This window comes from Syngnathoides biaculeatus, chromosome 16 (assembly GCF_019802595.1).
Source record: "Syngnathoides biaculeatus isolate LvHL_M chromosome 16, ASM1980259v1, whole genome shotgun sequence".
NCBI lineage: Eukaryota > Metazoa > Chordata > Actinopteri > Syngnathiformes > Syngnathidae > Syngnathoides > Syngnathoides biaculeatus.
In genome coordinates, this window is record NC_084655.1 from 3,526,022 (window position 1) to 3,545,931 (window position 19,910).

The 19,910-nt window shown below is 43.3% G+C and overlaps 1 protein-coding gene across 1 annotated transcript in view; it reads right to left on the minus strand.

Annotated features, from left to right (window-relative positions):
- Positions 1–19,910, minus strand: part of trpm4a (transient receptor potential cation channel, subfamily M, member 4a) — an 84,128-nt gene that overhangs the window by 46,284 nt on the left and 17,934 nt on the right. The window contains exons 4-8 of the mRNA XM_061846479.1: positions 17,236–17,416; positions 10,616–10,785; positions 10,244–10,421; positions 7,431–7,495; positions 917–1,153 (exon numbers count right to left, since the gene is read on the minus strand). Coding sequence (XP_061702463.1) covers positions 917–1,153; positions 7,431–7,495; positions 10,244–10,421; positions 10,616–10,785; positions 17,236–17,416 — 831 coding nt within the window. The remainder of the gene's footprint in view (positions 1–916; positions 1,154–7,430; positions 7,496–10,243; positions 10,422–10,615; positions 10,786–17,235; positions 17,417–19,910) is intronic.

A 19,910-nucleotide genomic window follows, 5' to 3' on the forward strand; every position in this document is an offset into this window, starting at 1 on the left:
GGCGGATCCCGGATTGAACCCGGGACCTCAGGACTGTGAGGCCAACGCTTTCTAGCTGTGCCAGAATGCCACCCGGTACAAAACATTTTAATTTTATTAAGTAGCATTTTAGTCACAGATGGTGTAGTGGTACACACACTTGCTTTTGGTGCGGGCAGCGTGGGATCGATTCCCGCTCAGTGATGGTGTTGATATCTGCCCTGGAACTGACTGGTGACCAGTTCAGGGTGTAGTCCGCGTTTCGCCCAACGCTAGCTCGGATAGGCTCCAGGTTTCCCGCATCCCTTGTGAGGATATGCGGCTTGGATAATGACATGACATTAAGTAGCACTTTCATTTATTTTTAATGTTGATTTTAATTGTTTACATATAAATATAGTAGGGTTTGTGGAGTCTCATCCATCCATTTATCTATTATCTAAGACACTTATCCTCACAAGGGTCTCGGGAGGTCCAGAGCCTATCTCAGCTGTCATCAAGCTGGAGGCGGGGTATAACATGAACTGGTTGCCAGCCAATCACAGGTCACGTAGAGACAAACAACCAGTCACAGTCACAATCACACCTAGGGGCAATTTAGAGTGTCCAATTAATGTTGCAAATATTTGGGATGTGGCAGGAAACCGGAGTGAAAACCCACGCTGGCACAGGGAGAACATGCAAACTTCACACAGGCGAGGTTTGGATTTGAACCCCGATCATCAGAACTGTGAGGCAGACACTCTAACCAGTCCTTTCTCCGTGCCATCCAGACTCTCTGAAGGAACGGTTTTAAATGGTGTAATTTAAGTCTCATTGGTATTTTACATTAAATGAGGTTGCAAATATTAAGTATTTTCCTCGTGTTGATTTAAGAGACGTTCCCTACTGTTTTACAGAGACAGGCAGACACAGCTGTGAGGGCAATGTTACTCACAGTGTCCACCAGTTTTTCAAGGTCAGCTTCCCCTTCAAAGTATCTTCTAATCTTGTCACGGACCATATCACGAATGTCTGATAGATACTCCACAACTTCGCCCTCTACTGATGGGGACGTCGGGCAGATGGAAATGGAGGCAAGACTGAAAAGAAGTTCACTGATAAAGTCTGCTGCTGGACCAGTACCAGCAAGAACCAGCCAGGGTGTAGATCTCTTCAGAGATGTATCTACTCTCTGCGCACACAACACATAAACACAATTCATTAATTCCAAGATTCATACCTCTAAGTTGTTTAGATTTAGAGACGATTTCCAGTGGAAAATAATGTCAATAACCTGTTGCAAGGTTAAACTCTTGTACACTTAAAGATAATTCAAATTGCAGATGAGCTTCATGCATCTACAAACCCTAATTCAAATGAAGTTGGGATACTGTGTAAAACGAAAATAAAAATACTAAAATGATTTGCAAATCACATTCAACCTACTGATAAATTCAATTGAATAAAATACAATGACAAGATATTTAATGTTCAAACTGATCAACTTTATTGTTATCTATTGTGTTGTTGTTGGTGGTGTTTTTTTTTTTCTTTTTGCAAATCTTCAGTAATTTTTAATTTGATGGCTGCAACATACTCCCAAAAACTTGGGATAGGGGTTTGCCACTTGGTTACATCATCTTTTCTTTAAACAACATTCAATCAATATTTGGGAACTGAGGACACTAATTGTTGAAGCTTTATGGGTTGAATTCTTTTTCATTCTTGCTTGATGTTCAATTTCATTTGCGGAACAGTCCTCTTTCTCCATTGCTGTATTTTGTGAGTGATAGAGTTGGACAGCTGGCAGGTCACTCTAGTCCTCACACTCTTTTAGTACAAAGTCACGCTGTTGTACCACATGCAGAATGTGTCTCTGTATTGTCTTTCTGAAATAAGTAGGGATTTCCCTGACAAAGACATAGCTTGGATTGCATCACACATTGATCCAAAACCTGTATGTACTGTATGCATTAACGTGAATGGTGCTTTCACAGGTGTGGTACTTACCCGTGGCATGGCCACTAACACAGCCCCATACCACCCACAGATGCTGGCTGATGAACTTTGGGCTGACAACATTCCAGATGGTCTTTTTTTTTATCATTTTACATTTTTACATGATGTCAATTACTTCAAAAAAACAATTTGAAATGTGGAGTTATCAGACCAAAGCACACTTTTTCATCTCCTATAAGCTATAGTGACCAGAAGATGGTGACATGGTTGTTGTTAATATATGGATTGCAGTTAGCATGCAATCGTAGAGTTTTAACTTGTATTTGTGTTTGTACAACTGTGTGAAAAGACAATAGTTTTCTGAACAGTTTCTCAACCCACTTGGCAATGCCCTTTTTAATCACAATCGTTCAATGTTGGTTTTTGGCCTTCCTGCATCAGTGCTGAGATTTCTCTAGATTCAGACCATAGATGATGAAATCCCTAAATTCCTTGTAATCATACATTGAAAATATCCATAAACTGTTAAACTATTTGCTCACATCATTGTTCATAAAGTGGTGAACCGCGCCCCGTCCTTGCTTGTGAAGGACTGAACCTTTCAGGGATGCTCCTTTTATAGCCAATCTTGACACCCATTTCCAGTTCACCTTTGAAATCTTCCAATCATATGGTGTTTAAGAATTCCTTAAGTTGCACAGTATTTTGTTGCACCTTTGTTGCAGCTTTTGGGATTGTGTCCCAAGCATCAAAGTAGAAATGAAAGAATATTTGCAAAAAACAAATGGTCATTCGTTTTACCATCCAATATCTTGTCTTTGTAGTATATTAATTTTAATATACTGTAAATTGAAAAGAATTTGCAAATCGTTGTATTCGCATTTTATTTACATTTTACACAACATGCCAAATTCATTGGAATTGGTGTTTGTAATTTACAAAATTGTAATTACTATGCAAGAGTAAAAAGTACAATTTGAAAGTACACTCATTTAGACAATAAGTCTATGGTTCTGTTTTCTTCTTATGGTTCTTCATTCACACCTCTTTTTGAACCAGATCTGTTTTTTCCCTAGGTATTGTAAAACAATCTCAAAAAGTCAAAACAAAAGTGATCCATGTATAGAATACATTGGTTGTTGGGTCTTCTTCTTTTCCTTTGGGCTTGTCCTGTTAGGGGTGGCCACAGCGTGTAATCTTATTCCATCTAAGCCTATTTCCTGTATCCTCCTCTCTAACACCAACTGCCCTATTGTCTTCCCTCACAATAGCCATCAACCTTCTCTTTGGTCTTCCTCTTGCTATTTTGCCTGGCAGCTCCGTCCCCAGCACCCTTCTACCAATATATTCACTCTCTCGCCTCTGGACATGTCCGAATCATTGATGTCTGCTCTCTCGAATCTTGTCTCCAAAACATCCAACTTTGGCTGTCCCTCTAATGAGCTCATTTCTAATCCTATCCAACCTGGTCACTCCGAGCGAGAACCTCAACATCTTCATTTCTGGCACCTCCAGTTCTACTTCCTGTTGTCTCTTCAGTGCCACCATCTCTAATCCGTACATCGTGGCCTGCCTCACCACTGTGATATGAACTTTGCCTTTCATCCTAGCGGAGACTCTTCTGTCACATAGAACACCAGACACCTTCTGCCAGCTGTTCCAACCTGCTTGGACCTGTTTCTTCACTTCCTTACCACATTCACCCATGCTCTGGATTGTTGAACCTAAGTATCCAAGTACCCTCGCTATCTCTTCTCCCTGGAGCCTCACTCTTCCCCCTCCATCCCTCTCATTCGCGCACATATATTCTGTTTTACTTCGGCTAATCTTCATTCCTCTCCTTTCCAGTGCATGCCTCCATCTTTGTAATTGTTCCTCCACCTGCTTCCCGCTTTCACTGCATATCACAATATCATCTTCGAACATTATGGTCTAGGAGATTCCAGTCTAACCTCATCTGTCAGCCTATCCATTACCAGAGCAAACAGGAAATGGCTCAGAGCTGATCCCTGATGCAATCCCACCTCCATCTTAAATTCTTATGTCACACCAACGGCACACCTCACCATTGTTCTGCTGCTGTCATACATTTCTTGTCCTATTTTAACATATTTCTCTGTCACACCAAACGTATGCATGCAGTACCACAGTTCCTCTATTGGTGTTCTTTCTCTAGATCCACAAAGACAAAATGTAGCTCTTTTCGAGCTTCCTTGTACTTTTCCACGAGCATCCTCAAGGCAAATAATGCATCTGTGGTACTCTTTCTAGGTATGAAACCAGAGTGTTGCTCGCAAATACTTACTTCTGTCCTGACTCTAGCCTCCACTACCCTCCACTTTCCCATGACTTCATTGTGTGGCTCATCAACTTTATTCCGCTATAGTTTCCACAGCTCTGAACATCGCCTTTGTTCTTAAAGCTCCACTGACATGAAATGCATTTTTAGTATATTTTTAATAAAAAAAATTTAAAAAGGCAGCCGGAATGGACCCACAAAACTTCACCACAAAACATGATTTTGACATGTATGGCTTTTTGTAACGGCCGCCATGAAAATCATATTGGGGGATTTGTTTTGGAGAAGAAGCAGGAAGTGATCAGCAGGGCACTCAGGCGGCCTTGTGTGTTTATACTAGTTTTACCTGCTGGAAGATAGCTCTTTGTTCCTCCATGTAAGCCAAAATGCCAGCTCGTTGTATTGCTGGATATTGTTTGAACACTCGGGAGGATGGATTTACTTTTCATATGTTTCCAAAAGACCCAGTTCGTCATGAAAAATAGATTGTACAGGTGCAAAGGACAAGAGCTTCGTGGGTTCCATATGACAGGTAGATGTGTATAAAGCTACTAAAAAAATAATAGTTGGGGTTGGGGGACGTAATCCTCTCAGAACGTAACAAAAGATCCACGTACGTACGTCAGGGGTTCTAAATGTGTCGATGTGCGCAGCGGCGCCGTATCCGCCGGTCACAGCTTTGGCCAGGATGGATCATTGCGGCACCGAGCTGGGCTGCTTTATGGCGTTGTTGTCACTCACAGCTGAGTGCATCACCGTCGGGGGCATTGTTTATTGTCGTCGTCACGGCAGCGATGAACAACGCCGCTGATATCGGCGATGAAGAATGCCGTCGGCAATGAACAACGGCGCCAACATTGGCGCACTCAGCCGTGAGCGATGACAACGCCAGAAAGCGGCTCACCTCGGGGCTGCGATGAGCCACCTTGGCGCCGCGATGAGCCTCCCCGGCTGAAGCCGTGATCAGGTCGTTGTGGTTGGGCTGCGGCGTTGTCGTCACTCTCGGCTGAGTATGTTACAGACTGTCATAGTGTCGGGGAGTCTGTTGTTAGTTAGAAGTGATCCTTTGAAACTGCCTTTCCATTTTTCATCCTTTGTAGCGCCTTTCTAACTTCCCTCTTACTAATCATTGCCACTTCCTGGTTCTTCACGCTTGCCCCTTCTACTCTTCCTTCTCTCACATTTTCTTAAATCATCAACTTCTCAAATTATTCTTTTTATCTATTTAGCATACTACTGGCACCAGTCAACACATTTCCATCTATCTCTTTAATCACCTTTACCTGCTGCACATCCTTCCCATCTCTATCCCTCTGTCCGGCCAACCTGTAGGGATCCATTTCTCCTCGTTTCGTGTCCAACCTGGTGTACATGTCTTCATATGCCTCTTGTTTAGCCTTCGCCACCTCTACCTTTACCCTACGTCCCATTTCAATGTACTTCTTTCGCCTCTCCTCAGTCCTCTCGGTGTCCCACTTGTTCTTCGCTAATATCTTTCCTTGTATGACTTCCTATATTTTGGGGTTCCACCACGAAGTCTCCTCCCCTTTCCTACCTGAAGACACACCAAGTACTCTCCTGCCTGTCTCTCTGATCACCTTGATTGTAGTCGTCCAGTCTTCCTGGAGTTCCTCCTATCCATTGAGAGCCTGTCCCATCTCTTTCCGAAAGGCAGCACAACATTCTTCCTTTCTCAGCTTCCACCACATGGTTCTCTGCTATACCGTTGTCTTCTTAATCTTCCTACCCACCACCAGAGTCATCCTAGACATCATCACCCTATGCTGTCGAGCTACACTCTCCACTACCACTACCTTCAGATTACATCTCTAAACAAAATAGAATCCACCAGCGTGCTTCTACCTCTGCTCTTGGAGGTCACTCTATGTTCCTGCCTCTTCTGGAAATAAGTGTTCACTACTGTCCTTTCCATCCTTTTTGCAAAGTCCACCACCATCTGTCCCTCAAAGTTGCTTTCCTGGAATCTGTACTTACCCATCACATCTTCATCGCCCCTGTTTCCTTCACCAACATGTCCATTACAATCTGCACCAATCACAAGTCTCTCTGTCTGGGATGCTCAGATCGACTTAATTGAGTTCCTTGCAGAATTTCTCTTTCAACTCCAGGTCACATCCTACCTGTGGGGCATAGCCGCTAAACACATTATACATCATACCCTCAATTTCAAATTTTAGTCGCATCACTCGATCTGATATTCTTTCCACCTCCAAGACATTCTTAGCCAGCTCTTCCTTTAAAATAACCCCTACTCCATTTCTCTTCCCATCTACTCCGTGGTAGAATAATTTAAACCCTGCTTATAAACTTCTAGCATAACTACCTTTCCACCAGCTCTCTTGCATACACAATATATCAACCTTTCTCCTAATCATCATGTCAACCAACTCCTGAGCTTTTCCTGTCATGGTGCCAACATTCAAAGTCCCTACACTCAGTTGTAGGCTCTGTGCATTCCTCTTCTTCTTCTGCCGACGAATCTGGTTTCCTCCTCTTCTTTGTCTTTGACCCACATGAGCTGAATTTCCACTGACTCCCTGCAGGTTAGCAGTAAGGGGGTTGGCGTTGTTAACCCGGGCCACGACCGATCTGGTATGGGATTCTTTAGATGAACGCTATTTGTTTGGCATAATATAATGCCGGATGCCCTTCTTGACACAACCCTCTGCATTTATCCAGGCTTGGGACCGGCCTACAGATTACACTGGTTTGCCCCCATAGGGCTGCATTACGTTGTTTGTTGGGTACTGAATGAATATTTCATATGTTATTATAAATGATTGTGTTTTCAAATTTGGAGTTTTGTGCTTGGCATAATTTTCCCCTGAAAATGTTGACTGATAATTGACATTAGTTGTTCCACTGTATGTGTCAAAAGAGGAGTCAGAGGGGTTGAGGAGACAACTTTCCCAGGGCCTGGAGCATTTGAGAGACCCCTGACTGTCCCAATTCCCCAACGGAAAGCAATATCTTAAAGGAAAACTCTAACCATCCCCATTAAAATATTTTTTAATTGGGCTTTCTTTGAAGGTGCTGTACAGAGGTCCATAACGTGGTGCTACACCCGTCAATAAACATAGCCTCTAGAACATAACCTTCTTTTTGCTTCAGTGAGCTCAGTTTCCAATATGGTGTCTATGTCTGAGAGTTTTCATGTGTGATTGGATGCGAGTTTGTACAGTGGTCACACCTCTAGCATGCGGACATCTCCTGAAATGAGCATACACAGCACCGGAATTTCAATACTGCCACTACCTGTTGAAACACAATAATGATACACTACAATAAGTTACAACAGGAAACAAAGATATACATACAAACACTGAAAGAAATACTTAGTTCTTGAAATTGATGTTCCACTTCTGGACACTGAGTATCACCAGCCTGTTACAAGTTGCTCCAACTGCCTTTTTATCTTCTCTTTTAATGTATTTTATTCATCTATTTAACATGGAGCCCACCCCCTTGCACAAGAAAGCGTCACGAGGAGTTATAGAAAGGGCTAAGACAGCACTAATATAAAATGAGAGAGGGTAGTGAATGGGAAAGGAGATTTAAATCGTCCCTTCTATTGATCATGCAATGTGAGGTTTCTTGCCAACAAAAACAGACAAACTAACAACTGTTACAAAACTGCATTTGACTGGGTACATTCAACAATCGAATGCTGCAACAAGTGATGTCTTGCGCTCTGTGATTGCACTGTGAGTCCATAATTCCCTTCACCTTGACTAATGCCCTAGTTCCAGATGAAGAAAAACAGCACAAAAGCATGATGCTGCCACTGACATGATTCACTACAAGTATGGTGTTCTTTTGGTGATGATTGTTGTTGTGTTGGCGCCAAGAAATACTTTTGGAATAATAGACAAAAGGTTCAACCATATGGTCTTTGATCAGACCATAATAGATTTTCCCATATGTTTGGGAGATTGAGTGTGTTTTTGCAAAATGTCGCCTTCTGTCTTGGCAACCTACCCGTAGCCCATATGAAGGGACAGTAAGTACTTGGTTGAAATTTTTTGAGTTACTTGAGTGCTTTTTTTTTTTGGTCAGCGTTTTAGCAGACTCCCTGAGCAGATTTCATCTCGTCTTTTCATTCTTTTGCAGGTATTGTACATGAAGTTCTTGGTGGTGTCACTGTTGTGGCAGATTGTCTCCACTTGATGACGACTGTCTGAACTTTGTTCCATGGTATATTTAATGAGTTGAAAATTCTTTTGTACCCTTTTCCTGAGTAATACCTTTGAACATTCAGATCCCGCAGATGCTGCTGAAGGTCTCTGCGGACAATGGCTTTTGCTCTAATATATAATTACACTTGTGTTAGAAAAAGCACATCTGAACCTTATTTGGGGTTAATCAGACACACTTTAAATGGTAAAATTGTGTACTGACAGTATCACAACTTTGAATGTGACTGGTGAATTCAGAAAAAAAAGCCACATTCACAATTATAAGAGGCCGTACAGACTTGTGCAAGCATCTCAGTTGTTTATTTTTCATCCACTGCCTGATGAGATTTTTTTTCAACTGAGTTATAGAAAAGGTCATTTCAATAGAGCTCGTGCACGTGACCTCACAGTTTGCACGGCGCCATATTGCCAGTCAAACCTAGCTGCTCTGTAGTGCGGGAGTCGTTGAATCGGAGCAGATTTTTCAAATTACCCGAGACCTGTTGTGCTGTTGGTTGTCACAATAGGCAAGACAGTTCTTCAAAGATATCATTGTATAGAATACCATCTGAAAAGACCAGAAAAGATTGATGGGTTGCCGGTCAAACAAATCTGCTCGTGAGTCGCTGAACCGGAGCAGATTTTTCCCAATGCCTGAGATCTATTTGTGCTGTTGGTTGTCTCAATAGGGTAGACAGATCTTCACAGAGATCATTCTATGGAATACGAGCTGAAAAAATTGATGAATTTCGGCAATTAAATGGGATGGATGGTGCCCAATGAAATACACATCCTGTGTACCTATCATTCTTTCAGGTAGGAATTATTCTTTTCAAGTATTTATATTATTTGGTATTTAGTGATATAGTATTTATATGGCCAAGATGACTCATATCAGAACAATGAGTAAATGAAAAAAATGAACCGTCTGTCACAGAGAGTTTACCGAGGTAAGCTTGTGGCAGCAATATGCTTCTGTGTATGGAGGACATGACTCCCTGTCCTCTTTTTTTCCCAATCATAGTTAATGAATGTGAGTTTGTGTAAAACCAGGGGTCATTTATTTAAATATTGGTATTTGCATTGAAAAAATCTGAGTGGCTCCATCACTATGTGGGATTTATTCTTGATTGAGAACAGATCCACCAACAAAGTATTTGTATGCGTCCAGACTTTTATATGCTGTCAAACAATCTCGCTGACTTATTCACCAGATACATGTGTATATCCAGTTCTCCAATACAAGTCAAATTTTTTTATTTATTGGTGAAAACATCGACTTCCATACTAAAGATGGATCCTCAATGCCAAGTGTCTCTCATTTTTCCAAGGACCTTCATTTATTATCACCTTCTAAATGTTTAACGGTATCGGACAAAACTCTGGGTGTCGTGCTATAAGACATTTTCATTTCGTCTCAACGCAATTAACTTGCAACAATGCTTTGTTTGATCGGCAATATGGCGATGTCACGTGATTTTATGGCATAGGTGCACGAGCTCTATAAGTGTATTTCAACTTTTTATATCTTGTGGCTGCTTGAAAAATTGATGGATATCTACTTTACTTTCTGTCACTAAGTGGAAGATTGAGTCATTGTTCTGCCTTTCACACTTCATCGATCAGATCGAACAATGAACAAAAGTATAGCATATTATTTGTTGTAATTCATTTTTGGACCAATTTATGAAGTTGGATAATTTCCCCTGGAAGAACTGATGATCCCTCACAGCACAATGTTTGGGAATCGCTGGCTCAAGTTATGGGTTTTTTGACAGTTTGCAAATGAGTCCAATTATTATCATCTTAATTCAAATGTCTGTCTCACCCCAAATGCCAGTGCGCTGGTGTGAAATATAGTCCTCCAGATTGGCACGAAATGCAGTATCTCCTCCTCTTCTTCCAGTACTCCCATCATCAACCAGCAGGAAAGCCTGGCAGTTGCTGTCCAGGCAGCAGGTGTCACGTGATGTGTTCTGGACATAGTAGCAAGCAGGGAAGCTTCCCTTCAAATAGAAAAGAGAGTATTTTAACAGCCCACACTTAATACATGTCCAATCAAGTAAGACAATCTGATTTTGCTCTTTTTTTTAACTGAAATAAAGTGTTTTTATAATAATGTCAGAAAGCAAAGAACGTGAAGTTACAGTGCATGCAGAATAGAACAAGTACGCTGGTATGCACACCACTAAATAAGTACCTGTGCATTTACAAGCTGTTGTCTGTTGTGCACGATGCCCCAGGGTGCAAGTCCAACAGCTATGACTTTCCTTTTGGAGGGAGCCGGAGCAGCTGTGTCATGGTCCCTCACTGCCTCACCCACGCAGCGAGCCACGCCTTCCCAGAGACCTCCCGTCAAGATCCAGGCCCCTGCATAACATACAGTAGGTAAAAAAGTGGCGGTGATTTAATAGTGAAAGCAAGGTGTAAAAGCATATTTATTAATTACTCAAAACATCATGGTCAATTTATTGTGGATTTAGTGCATGGGAGATTTTTTTTAAAGGGCAGTGGTTGCAGTTACTACCCTGCACATCACTGATACAGTCAGTTTTATTGTCTAACTGATCATCTTAGCAGAAAAAGAATATATGTATAAAGGTGATGTAAAAAGTAAATCCAGCTCAGGCATCACTGTTGCCCTGAGGTGTGACTGTGCCTTGTCTCTTTCTATGTGCCCTGCAATTGGCTGACAACCATTTCAGGGTGTACTTAGGCTCCTGCCCGATAGATAGCCAGCTGGGATAGGCTCCAGCACTCCCATGACCCTTGTGAGGATAAGCAGCTCAGACAATGGATGGATGGATAGCCTACTCATAGAGCAAAGAGCATGACTTAAAAGGCAATCAATTTTCTGAACCACTTATACTGACTATGGTCACAGGCATGCTGGAGCCTATCCCAGATATCTTTGGCTGAGAGTCATAGTAAAACCTGAACTGCTCACCAGCCATGACTGAAAAATAACTATAAGCTATGGTCAGAGATTTTTTAAATAAATTCAAAATTAACAAACTTGGACACCGAATAGCTAAAAATTATAGAGAAGAACAAATGCAATTAAGCAGCAACATTTGGCTTGATTTTCTACAACTAAAGTACTTCTCAGGCTATTGAATCGATCGCAACTGGACTGTTTTGTTTGTCTTTTAAGATTTTTTTGGCTCTCATCAAAGCAGGCTTCATCAGCTCATGCAAGGCTTATTTAGCCAGTGTTTGTGTGGAAAAAAATCAACTGTAACTCTTTTTGCTCCATACTATAGAATAAATAATCAGATCTCCATTCCAGTTAAGATCGATTCAGTGCCCTGAGATTAAAATGGCCTTGATGAATGAGAAAATTCACAGGGAGCTACAGTACTATTTAAAACATCACTGTAATTAACATTAGGTACCCATAATGTTATTTGCTCATTATATTACCAGGACCGCATGAGGAATGGTGCAAATTGTTAACATTGCCATGGTCCTAATGGGTGTTCACACCATATCTGCCTGGGTTGTTGTTTACTTCACAGGGCATACCCAATAGGCACATGCTTGTGTTGTGCGTTTGTGCAGACCTTAATGGCAAATAAAATACCTGCACCTCTCTAAAGTACAGTTTCACAAATGGACATTGAATTGCACGTATTAAATTTCACAATTTTTATGGTAATCAAGTTATTGGTTGTTACTTCAAAGATTTCATTTAGGCCTGATACACATATCGGGATCTTCATATCTTTAAGCTTTTCTTATCTTTGAGAGATCTCACTCATAAATATAAAATTAAAAAGTCATGCATTTAACACTTTTGGTCATACTGTGTGTCGTGTGTGCTGATAATCTCAATACCGAACATCCCAGACAAGAATTTCAATTTCAAAACAAAGGCAAGCAGACACTTCCGCATAGGAGTCAATCTTTTTAGAGTGATACCGAAGGGAATGTAGGTGAAAATAGTATAGATAGATAAAAACACTTGCCTGGAAAGCACTTCTGACCATCTGGGGAAACCACTTATGCAGGACAACATTGAGTTGGATATTTTTGTTTTCATTTACAGTGGTTTGTGTGTTTCTCAGTCTTGGGTTCATCTTTGATTGGCTACATTGGGTTACACGTCACCATTCTCGGCTCATGACTCAGACGACATTGACTTCCCCACCCACGCATACGAAGAGTTTTGCTTGTGGATGCTGAACACGTTCATTATTTAAGAATGTTGTCCCAAACCCAATTGTCTTCATGTGAGTACTGGGCTTTACTATGGGGTGTTTCAGAATATAAACCCCGCAATAAATGGGGATTTATTGTCCATACATCTTTCAAAAAACTACACTAAAGTCAAAAAATCACTGAAAAACTATTTTCTTTTGGTGAATGGGTATTTTGTAACTGAAAATGATCCCAAAAAGACTGTCAGATGTCAAGAGATTACAAAGAAGATGAGGACTTACAAATGTATAAATAACCTTTAACCTAACCTAACAATTCCACACTTTATGAAACCAGTTGCCTACAGAAGTCACTTAAATATGTGCCTGCTACAGAGAACACACTGACTTGGACCCCAGGAACAATAGTTTTCACCTTGGAGACCAAGACTAATTGGGACCCTAATAAACTTGAAATTTGATTTTGATTTCTAAATACAGCATCTTATTCTTTATTATTTACTTATTTGTCTCGGCAGTGCTTGCATTCAGACTTTTTTTTTCCAAATCCCCCAAAAGTACAAACGAACTCCCAGTGAAAAACAACGGGGCCCTGTCAAAATTATTAACATTTCTAAGATAAATTCCATACAATAACTAAAGTATGTCTTACTGATATTTTTATGACCCACTTCTGCATTAAACTTGACTTCAAGTTGAATGATGATGATGCTCTTAAATCGTTTTAAGGTTAATGTTATATTGCCTCCAATTTTTAAAATACAGAATTAGCTTTTTGTGCACTGTCTTGTCTGTCCTTTTATCCTGGATCAGGCTGTGCCAAGGTGGAATTTTAAAATTACACACCATGTCTGTCATGATCCTGCCGCTTCAGCACGAGCTGTGCGGGTGCCCGCGCGGCTGCGCTAATTGGTAGGCACACAGCTGCGCCTCATGCGGGCTGATCATCCCCTGTATATATAGGACCCGGTGACGACTGGTCCTCCGCCAGTTCGTTGAGCTTTATGTCCCGTTCCAGCACTCTCGTATTCCTGACTGAACCTGTGTGTACCGACCTTCGTCCGTTCTCCGACAAACCCCCTAAGCCTGACTCCTTCGATACTTCTGCCTACGTTGATTGTTCTCCCGTGTACCGACTCCTGCCTGTCCACTCATCTTCTCTCTTCGCCCGACGTCCGAACTACCGCTGCTGCACCGGACTGCCTGCTCGATCCCCGACCTCGGCATACAATAAACGTGTCTCTTCTTGAACTACCTTGCGTCTTCCGAGTTCCTGCATTTGGGTCCTACTCTCGTTTCCGATGGGACGTGACAGAACGAACTGGCCAATACAGGACCCAGCAGGAAAGACCCGGCGTCGCCGGGACCGACGCAAGGTAGACCGTCTGCCGGAGGACCAAGCCTGTCCGATCCGGGTAGGCCCTCTGATGTCCTCCGCTCCCGTGTCTTACGCTCCGCCAGCGAGGTATGAATACGTCCCGAACATGACCCGTCCGGCTCCTCATATTCTTCTGGACTCTGACTTTTCGGAATATGAGGAGGACCGTGAGTTGTATGACCGGCTGCCTGAGTACGACTCCGACGACTTTGATTTTGAATCTCTTTGCCCGGCTTTTCATCCCAGTCAGTTTGCTCCGCCTCCCTGCGTTTCCAGCACCCGAGCGACTTCGCCCAGTAGATCCAAGTACACCAATCGGTACGAGGGAACCCGCTTGGCCATCTACCCGGGACCTCCGCTTGGCGGCCAGAGGAGACGCCCCGGCCGGGCGCTCCCCGGTGCCTCCCGCTGCGCGGCAACTAAGACACCGTCCTCCCACTCCTCGCCGGCAACGGTGAGACCGGCAGACCCCCAGCTGGTGGCAAAGCTTCCAGCCCAGAGGGAGGAGGAGCCGCCAAACCACGAGGCATTCTGTCGCGAAATGCGGGCGCAGTTAGAGAGGCAGAGCGCCGAATTGGCGGCTCTCACGGCCCAGGTCCGGCAAGGATTGGCGAACCAGCCGAGCTATGCTGACGTTGCAACGGCGACGGACTCGCTGCTGACTCAGGTTCACGTTGCCGTGGAAACCAACCCGCCTTCTTGCCAAGTGCACGCCACAGTGGAGACTGACCCGCCTCCTCGTCATTCCCACGTCGAGGTTTTGGCGGTTCCGAGCAGAGCTCACACGGCAGTTGGAACTGACCCGCTCCCGAGACATGCCCACGTGTCAGTTTCGACTGAATCTCCGCCTACTCAGGTTCACGTGGCCCTGGAAACTGATTCGCCACCGCGCCACGCCCACGTTGCTGTTTCAACGGATGCACTGCATGCTCACGTGGCAGTGGGGACCGAACCAATGCCGCCTCACGTTGCTGTCCAGGAGGTGGCGATGACGTTGGGGTCGCCGCCTTCTCACGTTGCTGTCCAGGAGGGGGCGGTACTGGAGCCTCCTTCTCACGTTGCTGTCCAGGAGGGGGCGGTACTGGCGCCGCCTTCTCAAGTTGCTGTCCAGGAGGGGGCGGTACTGGCGCCGCCTTCTCACGTCCCTGTCCAGGAGGAGCTGGGGAGTTCTGTGGAGCCACCCAGGAGCTGGAGAGACTTCGGGGTGGTGGTCATGGCTCTGGTCCTACTCTCCATCATCTTCTTCGCTCCTGAGTGCGCCCAGCCACTTCAGGACCTGGCCTCGTTGGCGACCAATCCCTGGTCATCTTGCAACGACGGCGTGGGAGGTTCTCGTCTGGAGCAGTGGCCTGCCTCGTTCTGGCTCCTGCTTCGCCGTTTGGTTCCTCTCAGAGGTCGTCCGCCCGAATCGCCCCGTGGGGACCCTGGTGCTTGTCGTCCGGGTCGTCCTCCTGACCTGTCCACCCAGACGCCTCGTGTTTGGTGGCCTGGATGGCCACCAGTCTGGGGTTCAGGGGGGGGCGCCCTCTCTCCATGCCATGTCAGCCATGGTCAAATATCTCTCTCAACTTTGTGAACGGGCTACCAGCGTCACAGGGTCACACCACTGTTCTCACGGTGGTGGACCATTTCTCTGATTCACTTCATTGCGCTGCCTCACCTCCCCTCCGCAAAACAGATGGCCAAGCTTATGATGGAAAATGTCTACAGGTTGCATGCCTTCCCACCAATGTGGTTTCTGACATGGGGACCTCAGTTTATATGTTGGGCCTGGAAGCAGTTTTGTTCCCTAATAGGGGCTACCGTGAGCCTTTCCTCAGGCCATCACCCAAAAACCAATGGCCAGACTGAGCGTATTAATCAAGATCTGGAAGCAGGACTCCGATGTCTTGCTTCTCGTGACCCGTGCTCATGGAGTCAACAGCTGATCTGGGTGGAGGACTCCCACAACTCACTTCCCTCGACATCCACTGGGTTGTCTTCTTTTCACATTGTACACTGATATCCACCCTCTCTTTTTCCATCCATAGACTGAAACTCGTCCATGGCGTCTTTGTTGGCCGTTGTAAGGCACTGCAAGAGAACCTGGAAGCGAGCCTGATAGATGCTACCACGCAAGGGACACTCCTATAAGGCTGCAGCGGCACCAGTTTACAGGGTGGGTCAGCACGTCTGGCCGTTAGCGAAAGGTCTTCCACTCCAAGTGGAGTAGCGGAAACTCACTCCCAAATTCATCGGTCTGTTCCCACTCAGATTACCAATCCAGTCACCATGCGATTGAGGCTTCCGAAATTGATGCGGATCCACCCGGCCTTTAATGTCAGCCTCCTCAAGCCCACTCGGGTGTCTCCGCTGGTCCACCCTGCCATGTGTATTTTAAGTGCACATAATAACAACTATCCATACATACATTTTGTGAGCTGGTTATCCTCACAAGCATTGGGGGAGCGCTGGAGCCAATCCTAGTTATCATCGGGCAGGAAACAGGGTACACCCTGAACTGGTTGGCAGCCAATTGCAGGGCACATGGAGACAGTGGTCGCACTCACAATAATACCTTGGGAAAATTTAGAGTCTACAATTAATGCATGGTTTTAGGATGTGGGAGGAAACCGAAGTACCCGGAGAAAACCAATAAAGGCACAGGGGAGAACATGCAACTCCACAGAGGCGGGGGCAGGATTTGAAACCTAGTCCGAAGTTCTGTGAGGCCATTGCTCTAACCAGATGTACTACTGTGCCACCCAATAATAACAACTAGATTGAGGGAAATATTCACATTTATTTAATATTAACTTATTGTAAATCATGCGTGCAATCGCAAATTTCATAAAAAGAAAAAAAATTCAAAAATATAATGAATCTGTATTTTCATTTACACATGCAACTTACAGATCACAGTCCATCTATTAACATTGTGTGTACTTATTATAGAACTTATTTAGAAATTATCCATCCATCATTCCATTCATTTGCCAAGCCGCTTATCATCACAATTTTGCAGGAGTGCTGGAGCCTATCCCAGCCAACATCAGGTGAAAGGTGGACTAAACCCAGAACTGGTTGTTGGTCAGTCAGCCACAGGGCACATATCAACAAAATTAATTTTCATAATTAACTTCACAAACTCGTTTTGAACCTGAACATGTGTACCAACTAGGTGCAAACAAGAAATTAAAGGGTGTGGAATTCTAAAGAAAAAGTCAGCATCAAACACTACGGTGAGCTACATACAAATTTAATGGACTTGTTTAGTGGTTTGGTTTCGACTGATTTTCTTACCTGTGCTCTGTGCAGCCCTGACCAGGCCGTTTCTGAGGACGTCTCTCACCCATGTTTTGATCGTTTCACAGCCTTCGCCCCCCACCACTGACACTACCAAATTGGGTGAGGGCAAACCCCAATATGTTGTCATCAGGGTGTAGATGATCTGAGGTTGTGTGTCACATGATAGCCGCAGAAACTATACAATACAAAGACATAATCAAAAATGACATTCTATTAGAGATTGTGACAAAAGTGAATAAGGGTTAGGAGTCTTATTTTTTCATATTAGTGCGATATCAAAAGTGTGTGTGTGGCACATGGTATTTGGAGTGGAATGGCTAAGACATTAATAACATGTACAGTTATAAACATGATTATTTTTGGCCCACCTAATACACAAGACACAGACCATTTAAAAAAAAGAAAAACTTTACGCCTCAAATTGAACCCTTGTGTGACTCTGGACATGTATAACATATTTACTTAATTTAAGTGTGATCATTGTTATAGTAACAGCAATTCGCCAGCGGGGGCGCTGTGTTGCAGTCATCAGCCACCACTGTCCAGCTCATTCACAGAAGCTGCAGTACAGGGAAACGTACAGAGCTTGTGCACCTATGTTACCGAAATCACGTTACTGGCCATATTGCCGGTCAAGCAAAGCATTGTTCAATGCTATGTCGGTTGGAGATGACGCAAAAATACGTCTCCCAGAGCTTTTTTTTCGATTTAATCATTAAACATTCAGAAGGTGATAATAAACAAAGGTACGTGGAAAAATGAGAAACACTTGGCCTAGAAGACCCATATTTAATACCGAAGTCGATGTTTTCACCGATAAGAAATTGGACTGTTAACCCGCTTCCTCTTGTCTTTGACAACTTGATATACGCATGTATCTGGTGAGTAAGTCGTCAAGATTTACACGGAAGAGTTTGAAAGTGTAGAAAAGTCTGGATGCATACAAATACTTCGTTGCTAGATCTGTTATCAACAGGGAGACGGCTCGTGAACGCTGAAGTGTGTTCGGCTACACGTTAATCTTTGCCAAAATCCATCGATCTTTTCAGCTAGTATTCTATAGAGCTGGTACACGTGACATCACCATTTTCACAATGCCATATTGCCGGTCAAAAAGAGCTGCTCAACCAGTGTGGGGGACATTGAACCGGAGCAGAATATTCACAATACCTGAGACTTGTTGTGCTGTTGGATGTTACAACAGACAAGACAGATATTCAAAGAGGTCATTCTATAGAATACCAGCTGAAAAGACCAGAAAAAAATCGATAGATTTCGGAAATTAAACCTGATGGATGGTGCCCAACCAAATGCACACAACTGTGTACCAATCACCTCATTTCAGGTAGGAATTATTCTTCTCAATTTCAAATTCCCAAGAAGTATTTTTAATGCCAAGTTGGCTCATTTGAGAACAATGTGTTAAAAAAAAGACAGGGAGTCGTCTTTAACGTACACGGAAGCGTATTACAGCTGCACGATAATTTTCGGTAAACCTCTCCCCGACAGACACTTGTTTTCAAATGAGTCAAATGTGTATTTAAAAAAAGAAAATAAACCGTTGGTCACACAGAGGTTTATGTAGGTTAACGTGTGGCCACAACATGCTTCCGTGTACGGGGGCTGAAGCCTATCCCAGCGGTTTATTTTCTTTTTTTTAAATATGCATTGGACTCATTTGAGAACAGTGCATATTTAAAAAAAAAAAAAAAAAGAGGCTGTCACGGAGAAGTTTACCGAAGTTTAACGTCTGGCTGCAACACGCTTCGTGTACGGCGGGGTCAACTCGCTATTTTTTTTCTTTCCAATCATAGTTAATGAATGCGAGTTTGTGTAAAACCAGGGTCATTTATTTAAATATTAGTATTTGTATGGAAAAAATCTGTGAGGCTCCATCACTATCTGGGATTTTTTCTTGATTTAGAACAGATCCAACAATGAAGTATTTGTATCCGTCCAGACTTTTCTATGCTTTCAAACTCTTCCGTGTAAATCTCGACAACTGACTCAATAAATACATGTGTAGATACAGTTGTCCAAGACAAGCGGAAGCGGGTTAACAGTCCAATTTCTTATCAGGGAAAACATCGACTTCGGCATTAAATATGGGTCCTCTATGCCAAGTGTCTCTCATTTTTCCACGTACCTTAATTTATTATTACCTCCCAAATGTTTAACGTCTCGGACAAAACTCTGGGTGTCGTGCTATAAGACGTATTTTCGTGTCGTCTCCAACCGATTTAGCATTGAGCAATGCTTTGCTTGACCGGCAGTATGGCCAGTCACGTGACTTCAGTTATGTACGGGCACGAGCTCTATACAAATACCAATATTTAAATAAATGATCCCTGGTTTTACATAATCTCGCATTCATTATGATTTAAAAAAAAAAAAAGCGGACAAGTGAGTTAGCTCCTCCATAGCGTTTCCCAAGAAGTATTTATAATGCTAAGTTGGCTAATTTGAGAACAATGCGTTAAAAAAAAAATAAGACGGAGTTGTCTCCAACGTACACGGAAGTGTGTTGCGGCTTCACGTTAAACTTCGGTAAACTTCTCCGTGACAGACTTTTTTTTTTAATATACATTGTTCTCAAATGAGTCCAATGCAAATTTAAAAGAAAGAAAATAAATTGCTGGGATAGGCTTTAACCCTCATACAAGGAAGTG